We start from the raw sequence: 12,462 nt of genomic DNA, 5'->3' as shown, positions 1-12,462 counted from the left end.
GGGGTACTGGTCCCCAACGCTGCATCCTGTGGGTATTTACATATTGGCCTATCTGTGAGCTGGTGGTTATCATCATCCTGTGTGGCACCACTCTGTCATTCCTGTCTCTGGACAACATGCCAGAAAATTGCTCTGATGACATTCCTAAATGACAAGCAACTCTCCATCTCTATTTGCATTATAAGGTATCTTTTGTCAGGGCAAAGTACCGTTAACAAGTTTGAAAGGAAAATGGCTACGTACTTCTGTGGTATGTAAAACAAAACTGAAATGAAGGAGGACTATTAAGTAAGCCATTTGGTAAGAGTTCAAAGGCTATCACTTATACAAGAAACCTGATCTGACTTGAAAAATAAAGGTGTGATTTCACACAGGATATTGGCCTGGATATAAGTCTTTTCCTATCACATAACATATGATTATTTCACATCCTTATCTTCAGTTTTTAACTTGAAAGTAATGATTAACAAAGCAGATATAAACCCTTAGAAGCCTATTCTGGGAGAAACTGAAGTAAAAGAATTTATCGTCTATCAGATCGTAAACATTATGAGGCAATTTGATGCTTAGGTATATTCTTTTATAGTGCAAGGAAATACTTGATTATGTGCTTGCTAATTCCTAGCTCTATGACAATTTGAATAACTCAGTGTTAAGATGTAGATTTAGTGTTGGTGGAAATTGTGTGTATACTAATCACAGAATGGCTGAGGTTGAAATGGATCTCTGGAAATCACCTGGCCTGACCACCCTGCTCAAGCTGGACCACCTAGAGCCAGTTGCCCAGGGCGATGTCCAGACAGCTTTTGAATATATCAAGGGAGGGAGACTCTACTATCTCTCTAGACAACCTGTTCCAGTGCTCAATCACCCTTACACTTAGACAGCGTTTCCTGATGTTCAGAGGGAACCTCCTACTTTTCAGTTTGTGCCCATTGACTCCGGTTCTCTCACTGGGCACTACTGAAAAGAGTCCGGTTATTTTCATCTTCACGTGAGGTATTTATACACAGGAATAAGATAAGCTGTGTCTTCTCCAGGCTAAACAGTCCCATCTCTCTCAGCCTTTCCTCATACAAGAGATTCTCCAGTTCCTTCACCTTGTTGAACTTCATGAGGTTCCTGTAAGACCATTTCTCCAGCCTGTCAAGATCCCTCTGGATGGCAGAGCAACCCTCTAGTATATCAGCCACTTCTCCCATTTTTATATTATCTGCCAACTTGCTGAGGTTGCACCCACTCTGCCCCAACATCCAGAACATTAATGAAGATGTTGAACAGGATGAGATCCACTATTGACCCTGGGGGTACGCTGCTAGTTACTGGTTTCCAACTAGAGTTTGTTCCTCTGACCTCTATCCTCCAGGCCTGACCATTCATCCAGTTTTCAATCCACCTTGCTGTCTGCTCATCCAGACCGCTCTTCATCAGCTTCTTTAATCATAAAATCATTTTGGTTGGAAAGAATAATGTAGCTGTCTGGCTTAGTTGTAGGAACTTCATAGAATAAACCATGGAATGAGTAGAAAAAGAGCTACATTACTTTGGCACTAACGTGCCACACTGATAAAATCTGGAAATGTAAAATCGCCAAGGTCACCGAAGGAATTCCTCACAGCCAAAGGTTTCCATTGTGATTTAGGCCATAATTTTGTCTCTTTTATTTGAGGTGTTAATAACTCATCTCTGTTTAGAGATGGCCATGCTTTAAAGTTTACCTTTACTGCTTCTTGAATTATTGTTGCCAATACTAACTACACAATACCAAAACCAGAATCAGCTTCAAAAAAACCTGCTATAATTTTACTTATCTGAAACTGATGAAAGAAAAGGAGATTAAGCCAAATGTATCAGAAAAGGTTGTCCAACTTGACTAATGCCTTAGGGATAATGAAACATATAGGAAAGCATATATAGCACATTAACAATGCTTTGTAAAAGAACAATTAGTAACTTATTTTTTATCCTTCCAGCAAGTAAATAATCTGTATGACACTACTGCTTTTATTGAACACTTCATAGTGCACGCAAGTGTGTTGCTTTTCCTGTGTAAATCATCTGTACTTCGTTATCTCCCTGCCTTTTTGGTAGTGAAACAGCTAATCTGCCCCTTTTGAACACATTAAGCTCAGGTGTGGCAAAGGAAACCAACCTTATGAAACTATAATCATCCCTCTGCTAAGCAGGGCCTGTGCTGAATTTCAACTCTCTCTGATCACATCATATGGAAGACACATTCATTTATTTAAATGTGCTGTGTTTTACAGCTGCTGCTGCTGATGTTAAGGCCTGCAATTGAAACTCTGGCTAAAGGAATCCCAACTACTGATTTATGGAGTTTGGAAAGCATAGTGTTTTCATAAACATCAACTACTGCCATGAATAGACAAGAACACTGAACTAGATGAGCATCTGGGCTACAGCAACACAGACCTTTCACTTGTTTTCTTATTCACAAACAGATTACTAATTCTTCATAATCAGTAACCAGTTTTCTAAGCGGAAGTCAGCCTGTGGCCAAGGACCACATGCAGATCGAATTTCCCAGACTGCTCCCCAAAGAGCCAGATGCCATAAAACAGTCAAGCAAGGATGTCCTCTCACCCTACCCCGTCAACCAAGAGGTGATTGTTTCTGCCTATATCAGAAATCTGTGCTTAAACTGTGAGATTTAACTACACAACATAACATGGAATGAGACTGTTGTTACGGATTACTGAATGAATCAGAGCTACAGTTGCTAAAGCCTCTGGATGAAAAAGCTTTCTTATAGCTCAGATATACATTGTCCTTCAACACATCTTCAACATGAGACATGAAAAGTAGCTAAGTAGGTCACAGGTAAACAGACATATTTGAGGCTCTGCACATAGGGCATATCCTTTCTGGAGAACAGTGGTGGAATTTTGTGCATTTGAATTCCATACACCCTTCAAAAATGTAAAGACTGCTCTGACCTCATGATAACAAGAAGGCCCCAAAAGCACTAATTTCCACCTAGCACCTCCTCACTGTAGCTATACCAAAAGTCTGCTTAGCATCTTTAAGGAGCCACAAAAGCATAAAGATGCTATATGGTAGGCAGGTCACCTATTTTTCCTCACTGAAGAGTGTATTAGTCACAATAAAAGAGGTGTCACATTGAAGGCAGGAAGAATCGGGGCATCTAGCCTTTTAAAACCTGGGGACATGGAGAGCTATGTGTTTATTTTACTGTTTTTGAGGAAAATTACTCAACACAATAAAAAGCAATTACTGAGGATGAAAAGCAGACCCTCTTCTGAAATTGTGGAAAAACTTGAAAGGAATGAAATAAAACTTTGAACATTATCTTCTTCTGGTCATTCTCTAAATGAAGCCTTATAAACAAAGTGGTGCAGTTAGTCTTACTATTTTTGATTCACTAAATTGCTAATTGTATTGATCACTGTGTGATGTTGTTACTTAAAAAAGAGCTCTAGACATCATGGCCTTCACTGGCCTTATCTCTTAAGTGAGATTCACGTAGGTGCTGTCTGAGACCCCAAGGCACAGCCCACAGATATAACTGAAGCAGGACAAAGTGAGACACATGAACAGGTTTTCTTGCCACTCTTGTTAATTTGTCAGGATGTTGCACAATGGAAGAAAAGCAAGTTTACTAAAAGAGATGTGGTTTGTCACTCAGTCTGAACAGAAAAGACACTAGAACTAAGCTGCCTTCAGCATTGCAGAATGTGAGGAACGCAGCATGAGCTTGAGTCAAACTGACACTTCTGTCTTTACTTCATTAGGCAAAATGAAAGTTTGCCAAATTTGCTATATGGAAAACCATTCCAAGCTGTAGAACTTCTTGAGACACTGCTTTGAGAAAGAGACATTTTGTTCAGAAAACAGGCCTGTAAATGGGGTATTCCCGTTGATTAGCCTCATACACCTCACAGAGCTGCCTCAACTAGGAGGGCCAGACTTTGACTCTATACTCGATGAAGACAGACGAACTCAGTGAAGACTGACACAGAGCATGATTCAGAGCAGGAATCTTAGCTTACATGCTGTGAATCACACTTTCAAAAAAGCTGTCATCTTTCTTCTATGACTGAGCCGTAAACTTATTTTTTCTTTCAACAATCTAGGGGAGTTCCAGGGAGGCAATAGGCAAACTGTCTTCTCTGAAAAGCTTTGTCCAATTTATGCTGAAAAAAGTAGCTGTATTTTTAGTCTGTGATTTTTGCAGACAAACAAATAAAACCACTGAGTTTAAAAGGTGCATGAAAGGAGTCTGAAAGCTGTCTGATAAAGTATCCCATGCAAAAAACAATATGAAGAGCAAACTTATTCAAACTAATTTACATGTCATATCATAAGCAGCATCAGAAAAGTAAGTTGGTCTACTTAGGATTAGAGACTGCTTTGAATGAGAATCTTGCAATCATCATTCTTTTAACATCTCTGCATGAGGTTTTATGAGAGATCTTTTAACAGTAGTACTGCTATTATATCTTCAGAAGTCAAACAGAAAGTAAATGTTTCTAATTTTCATTTCCAGAGTTTGGTGCAATCAAAATATGACTACTTAAGCAGCTAGTATCTGAATTGCAAATTTGTAAGAGTTAAACATAGCCCTCTGTTAGAAAGGAAATTTGGTAACAGCTTACATTAACTGATGCAGTAGCTACTAGAAAAGGTAGCTTTGTGCTTCTGTCCATCTTTTGCCTCCACACACTCTGTTGTATCATCCACATACTTTTTTTTCTCCTCTTCTGCTGAAAAGGAGCTGTGAGCCTGTGCAACTGGGCAGACAAAGAGTGAGGAAACTTAAAAGAGTTTAAGAGCCAGCAGATCTGCAGTTAACGCCCTTGGTGACTAAAGTTTTGGTGCTGCTCCACAGCACTCCCATGCTGGCCATGGCTGACAGGAGGGTTCCAGGAATGTGAGTATCTACAGAATCTGTAAAAACAAGGCTCACCATCAGTCCGCAGCTCCCCACCTATTCCTCTGGGGGAAATAATTACTTTTAGCCAAAGCCATTTATTGGTAATATGGTAATACCTACAAATGCAGCCTACACTATTTGGATTTTGTCTGTTTACAGGAGCTACTTTATTCCATTCAGCTGTTTCCACTACTTAGGCCCACTGGAAACAGTCACAGAACCACAGAATGATGTGGGGCTGGAAGCGACCTCTGGAGATCATCCAGTCCAACCCCCTGTCAAAGCTGGTCCTCCTAGAGCAGGTTACACAAGAACATGTCCAGGCAGGTTTTGAACGTCTCCAGAGACGGAGACTCCACAACTGCTCTGAGCAGCCTGTTCCAGTGCTCTGCCACCCTCTAAGTGAAGGGTGTTTAGATGGAACTTCTTATGTTCAAGTTTGTGGCCATTTCCTCTTGTCCTGTCAAATTTCCCTCTTTATTCCCAAACACTGATGCTTACATTAATGCAGTTCAGCAATTCATGGCTTAAAAATGACAGCAACAATTTAAAATAACTCCACAAAAATATAAGATCAAAAACTTGCAACTTCTATTCCATATTAAAAATCACATTTTTGTCAATCTTTGTCTACATATACAACATCCTTGGCATTCAGTTGTGATGACCTGTAACTGTGAAAGGCATTGTTTCACTGTTAATAATTCATGATTAATATCTCCAGTTAGTTTTTACCACACTTTTTTCTTCGAAACAACAGAACATAAATAATAATAATGAAACAAAACCCTCAGAGGAGCATTTCCTGCATGTTATATGTAACCGTAGGTATAACAAGCCTTGTCTCACCTTGAGGCCGCAAAATGTTAATGTTCCTCAGAAACAACTGACTGAAAAATTTCATCTTTGGGTAAGAAAATCTTCAGAGGGAGAAGTTAAAACTTCCCAATGGAGGAATTTTAAGACAATTAGTAGAGGCAGAGTTAGGCAATTGTTTCTGTGTGTGTGTGTGTGTGTGTGAAATAATCCCTTTATGCTATAACTGTACCTACTGTAGTTAGTACATTTCTTACATGTAATATTGAAGTTTTATATCAAGTTAATTTTTAAAATACCTGCAATGATCAAGGCATCCCCAATTAAACCCAGAGCTGTACGTGTCCCTGTCTCATCCCTCCCTCCCTGCACGGCCTGCAGAGGACGGCCTGCACCTGGGGCAGAGGGAGGCGTCCAGAGCTACAGGCCTCACCACTGGGGACCTGTCAGCTAATTAGGAGCTCTCAGCTAATTAGTAGCATGGTCATCAGCACCATTTCTTTCTTGCCCTTTTCTGCTGTATTTCTGGCCTGCCCCAGTCCCCCTCCCCCCAACCCCTTTGCCTCGTTTTGCATGTTTTACCTCACTTCACCCTTTCCTGCCAAGGGTAGGCCACCAATGTGATTTATTCTTCTGATAGTAGCTCCTCTGGGCTGTCAGGACACCTTCAAAATGTTTTAAGACTCTTCTGGGTGCAAAGACCACAGAAAACTCAGCAGGGTCTCCAGACCAAGCCTATGCACCTGGGCAGGAAGCTGTATGGGTGTGGCCCACCATGCCAACAGCTTTTCCAGAAGAGCTTAACGAGCCTCAGAAAGAGGAGAGCAAACAGGAGGGAAGGTGATTTTGGATCAGGTGAGAGGGGTGAAGAGGGCACTGTGAAGGGGGGTGTAAAGAGCACAAGGATAAGGAGTTCAGATGCAAGTCTGTAGCAAGCCATTGGGAAGGAAACTGGTGCAAGAAATTGGGAAGGAGGAAAGTGAGCCAAAGCCAGAGCAGAATAGAAGAAATACCTGTGACTTTTGGAAAAAACTGTCTACCTTCCATACACTGTATGGTTCCAGAAACTCCCCATTCCTCTGCTGCCACCAAATACCTACCCCAAAATTCATGTTGTGCCTTCTTCCACTAGCAGGTTTACAGAAAGGATGAGCCCTCTCGCATTCCCTACAGCAGAAATTTCTGTAATAGAATTATATTTTTCAATTATTCTGATGAGTTATGATAGCTATGCTTTTATCTCAACTTGTATTTCAAAAGTTTTTTAAATCGCAAAAAAAAAGGACAACATTAATGCAAAAAACCCACTCCATCATCCCTGCAGAACTCTTTTTTCCAGTCAAAGACTAAAAATTCAAGTAAATCAGGTTTCTTGTGTGACCGTAATTCTGCATTCTGATACAGGGTTAATTTTCAGACTAGATAATTATATGCCACATTTACACCAGACATTTTTCTTATTCAGTAGGAGGTTAATGGTGGGGCAAAATAGACCAGCTAAGACAGTATCAGAAGCCATCTGAGAATTTTCCAGAACTGATACCAGAAAGTCATACCAACTTGCAAAACCCTCCACATTTTCATCAGAACTCAATTTCATGATGGAAATAGTGACAGAATATGTTATTTCTATTTGATAGCTTCACATCCACACAATTTTGAACAATTTGAATGTTTATACAAATACCATCATATTTCTTCTTTCTTCTTTTTTTCTTGTGGATTTACAGTAAAGCAGAATTAATAAATCAAGTGGAAGTCTTGGTAACAGAAGACTTTTGCTTTCATAACTGACTTTCAAAATGGTAAGTAGAAAATCACACTCTTTAATTTTTTGTGTTATTGTATATTGAACAGATATAAATATACAACCACACAGAAACATTTATTCTCCCAAAATTAGCATTATTACTTTATTTGGTGATTCATTACAATCTGCAAATCCAATAGTCAAAAAAATAAACTAGGCATAATGTTAAAGCATTTTACAAGCAAAATACTTTACCGTTTCCTTTTCAATTTGCATAGGGTGGGATAAGTGTATTGGTTAAAGAATATAACGTACAGAAGAACAAAACCATAGTTCATCAAACTGTACTGAAGTGTTATGATCCTGTGAGTGAACAGTATTTAAACAGCTATAACCGCCAATGGAAAACCATACACTTCAACGTTAACAAGGCTGCCTTCCCATGACCATGATGCATCATGAAGGCCACTGGACTTCTTTTCTTACGTTGTAGATCATCCTACTTTAAAGAAATTAAAGAGTTAAACAAGCCAGTATGCATCTATCTATGCTTATTTCTTTTCTACCAGAACAAAGGCCAGAATGGAGAGAAGGAATTTTTAAAGTCAGCTTCTGAAACCACTTATCATAATGTCTGTCTCTCATATTTTCAGTGGCATGGAGCTAGCAAGCTTAGAGCTTCATCCACACACCTCTGTTTATTATTACTGTGCATCCAGGTAAAAAACCTGTATTTTTTCACTGTGTAGCAACAAACTGCAAAGAGGTCTTGCTCCTTTCCCATTGTAACCACGTCTGTTCCTCCAACTGTATAAATCTGGCTTTAAAGTCTTACAAAACTAAAAAATAGTTGATCTAGGTTGTAATAAAAAAAGAATATTAAATACCTTTGGTAAAAATAGATATATTTAACAAGTTTAGAAAAGCAAATAGTTATATTGTCAAAAGGAGAGTATAAAAATGTACACGATAAAAAATAATAAACAAACAAACAATAAATCATCAGCCATAGTAGTAAGAATAAAGGCGCTGTTCTTTTCAATGTTTGCTTCCTTAGCTCACGTTATTGTCCAGTCTTCTTTCTAAAAGGCAGGAGCTTTACTAGAGCATATGGAAAAATCCAGTCCTTCCTACCAGCATTAGACAAATTAAGTTTAAATCGGAACAAGACAGTCTGTTTTAACCCAAGTTTATACAACAGAGAATGCTTCGATTTAGAGTACATAGGAGTAGTTGAACACAGAAAGATAGATTTCAGGTGTTTCAACCAGAGGCCAGATGTACTGGAGCTGTAGAAATGAGACAGCCAGCAGGATCGAGTCTCCATGATGTGAGCCTTCTAACTTTATTTTTACTCCTAAATTGGAAATCCGTGTATTGTCAAGAAAATTCTGGGGGACAAAAACAATACATATATTTTAAATCCCTCATTGATGCCTTTCTCCCATCCTTTCACTGGGCCTCCAGAGCTGTCACACAACGTATAATCCCAGTTTGGCTTCTCCTCTTTTTAGAGCTCACTGTAAATCTTGAAGATGGAAGATCCCCAAAGCAAACAACTGAGATTACAGGAGGAGATAATGCACAAGCCCCATAATAGAATCAGCCATTGATTGAATGTGCTTTGAAAGAAAACAGCACAATTAAATCATGTTTATCCTTCAGTATTCCCTTTGCACACACAGTCACACTCCTCATGGTGTTCCAAGGGTACATCTGTCAATGATTTATGCAATCCCCGGACACCAATCCTTGGCTTCAGCTGAAGAACCTGAAGAAGAAGAATCCAAGCATCAAGAAAACAGCAAGTGCTTCATCACACACCTAGTCTATGAGCTAGATTGTACGGGAACCACACTGGCTGACAGGAAGCCCATTAAAAAACAATAGGCTTTCCTCAGCTGAATTTCTTCATTTATTCCACCTACAAATTATTATTTTTGCATTTACCTCAAGTCCTTTATAAAATTGATTAAATCATGATGAATAGATACTTGCTTTTATCAAAGAAGAGTTTCTTGCAGTTTACTATTTCTACTTAATTTTATTTAAGGGCTAATTGTGTAGTTAACCCAATAGAATTATTAGATAATTCCATACTAAATAATTTTAGCTACAGACTTATAACAATGGAAATGGACAGATTTGTGTTCCTTCATAAAGTTCACATCTACTACTAGAGAAAGCTGAACAAGGAGGTGTGGTTATGATGTATCTGAACTGCACCAGTAAACAAATACCTCAGAGATGACTTAATAATTCCACAGAAAAAAATATTTTAACAAGAAAGATATTACTTTTTAATGTAACATCTCATTAAAATAGTTTAAAAAATATTTACTATAAATGCATTACATAAAATTTTAAATATTAATATGGGTGCATTCCTATAGTAAAATAAATTCCTTAATTGGCTTTCAGTATTTCCAAACATGCAAATGTAAAAAAGGCATGTACCTCATGGTATTTTTTGGTGACTTTTGTTGGTACGCATTGGCACTCATTGCAGCTCTGATGACAACAGGCACAGTTTCCACCACAACGTTTAACCAGAAGACACAATGGCCAGAAGATGGTGTCAGTTCGCTTCAGCTCCTCCCTCAATGACACTGAGAAGTTTCGAGGAGTACAACTATACAGCCGCACCTCCTCCTTTAGGAGGTTGAGATCAACCACTGCAAAAAGACAAACAAACCGGTGCTTTTCTGATTCGTAATCCATCTTCATTGGTGCTAAACCAACTTCAGCAGTGCAGAACCCTTGAGAAAAGTTCGGTTTTGTGCAGGTGGTACAGGTTCAGCACACAAGTATAATCAAGAAACCGAAATGATCGTTGTATAGGAATATTCCCCAATTATTTCATAACTCTGGCAGAATTGGTTCAAATTAGACAAAGTAAGCTTTGGCTACTATGTTCCAATAAATGTTTTATCAAATCAACCCTAATGGAGTTCCTTTTCTTCACCTTCATACTCACAGCTCTAGTGTTACTATGCTATATTAATTTTGGATTAGAGAAACACACATGGCAATTAAGAGTTCTGCAAACCTCCAAACACATTTTAATTCATTTGCATACAGCGTTCAAACTTATTCCCTACTAAAATTTCAATTATTGTTTTTTTTTGCAAGGGTGATGTACATATAAGAAAGAATCAAGCCATAAATAGATAAGAAGAACTCACTTCTACGGACTGAGAACTTCAAGAAGTTATGTCATCAGTGAATACTGTATAGACAACAAATATGTTAATCTGTATAACTTTTAGTTCCCCTCCTCCTTTAAAGCAGTATACATATGAATTTCTGTTGCTTCTCTAGCTTTCATTTTAACTTGGTGTATCTTAAAATACAGCTTTAGAAGAAAAGAAAAAGAAGAAAAAGGAAAAGAGAAAAAGAGAAAAAGAGAAAGAGAAAGAGAAAGAGAGAAAGAGAAAAAGAAAAAAAGAGGAGAAAGAAAGAGCCTATGATAATATGGCTACTGAGATGACTGAAAGAGTAGTCTTGAACAAATCAGCAAAGAGCTTTAAAAAAAATGTTTTTGAACTAAATCAAGAAGAAACTAGGGAAAAAATCTCAGTGCATTGATATTACTTGACAAATACTTTATAGTTATTGCTAGCAGTTCATAAATGAAAAGCTATAAAATGAAGCTAAAATATGTTCTTGATCTGAACAGAGAAGAATTTCTCTCTAGAGAAACACTTTTTTTTTTCACTCTACTGACTATGTAAAGAGCCTCTAGAGGTCACAAAGGAGAACTTAAGCCTATCAAGGCAAGATAATACCTCTCAATTCTATTTAAACACATAAGAAATAAAGAGAATTTAGAAGCTGTATTTCTCTAGTAGAAATACTCACTAGTACTGTCCCAGAAGTAGATCTCAGGGCAGCAATTTCATTCCATGTTTCTTCAAACATTTATTTCGCAGAACCAATCCATGTACTGGCATTCATAAGTAAGGGTTTATTGTATTTCGCAGAACCAATCCATGTACTGGCATCCATAAGTAAGGGTTTATTGTGAAGGGTTAGTCAAACACACTGAGGCCTTTTCTCTTCTTGCACTTACAGTGAATACCAAGCTGGGGCACTTCATTCCATCAGTATCAGGTTAACATAGGCTCCTAAATAAACAATCTGATTTTTAAAAGCGAGGAGTGTGCAATAACTCCAATAAAGTTACTGATTGGACACCAGCCTGCCTCCCACACTGCAAGAGCATTCCTTGGAAAAAGCTGAGAAGGGAGCAGGGGAAAAGAGAGACAAAACTTCCGGGGGAGAGATTCACTGTGAGAAATTAGAAATGATTTAAGCTCTTCTGATCAGCTAATAGCTCTAGGCTGAGTCGTTTAGAGGGTGGACATGTCTAACTCCATTAATCAAGGACTGTAGATAGGAATGGAGTACTTCTTTCTCCTTTTATGTTTTCAAACATATAATAAGTAAACTGTCTGAATTAGGATAAAATGCCTAAAACACAATGAGATAAAGGCTAATTCTGCTAATACGTTCTGCTGGTAGATTTCTGCAGAGACTGGTCTGGAGAATAGGTCTTAGGAGGAGAGGCTGAGGGAGCTGGGGTTATTCAGCTTAAAGAAAAGGAGGCTGAGGGGAGACCTTATCACTCTCTACAGCTACCTGAAAGGAGGTTGTAGGGATGTGTGGGTACGTCTCTTTTCCCAAGTCACAGGCGATAGGACAAGAGCAAATGGCCTCAAGTTGCACCAGGGGAGGTTCAGATTGGATATTGGGAAAACTTTTTGCACAGAAAGGGTTATCAGGCATTGGAATGGGCTGCCTAGGGAAGTGGTTGAGGCACCATCCCTGAAGGTATTTCAAACACGGGTTGACGAAGTGCTTAGAGACATGGTTTAGTGATGGTTTTTATCAGTTAGGTTGATGGTTGGACTAGGTGATCTTCCAGAAAGCCCACCAACCAGTGGGAGAGAGATCCCCATTATCTACTGCCTACTGGTAG

At 38.7% G+C, this 12,462-nt stretch overlaps 1 protein-coding gene across 1 annotated transcript in view; it reads right to left on the bottom strand.

Moving 5' to 3' along the window:
• Window positions 1–7,615: 7,615 nt before the first annotated feature.
• Window positions 7,616–12,462, bottom strand: part of PDGFC (platelet derived growth factor C) — a 157,712-nt gene continuing 152,865 nt past the window's right edge. The window contains exons 7-8 of the mRNA XM_014943005.1: window positions 9,939–10,156; window positions 7,616–9,252 (exon numbers count right to left, since the gene is read on the bottom strand). Of these exons, the coding sequence (XP_014798491.1) occupies window positions 9,136–9,252; window positions 9,939–10,156 (335 nt within the window). The 3' untranslated portion in view covers window positions 7,616–9,135. The remainder of the gene's footprint in view (window positions 9,253–9,938; window positions 10,157–12,462) is intronic.

The sequence above is a fragment of the Calidris pugnax genome, unplaced genomic scaffold (genome assembly GCF_001431845.1).
Source record: "Calidris pugnax isolate Ruff unplaced genomic scaffold, ASM143184v1 scaffold15, whole genome shotgun sequence".
In the NCBI taxonomy this organism is placed as follows: Eukaryota; Metazoa; Chordata; class Aves; order Charadriiformes; family Scolopacidae; genus Calidris; species Calidris pugnax.
Note: the sequence above shows the minus strand (reverse complement) of the source record. Positions and strands in the feature narration are given on the sequence as shown.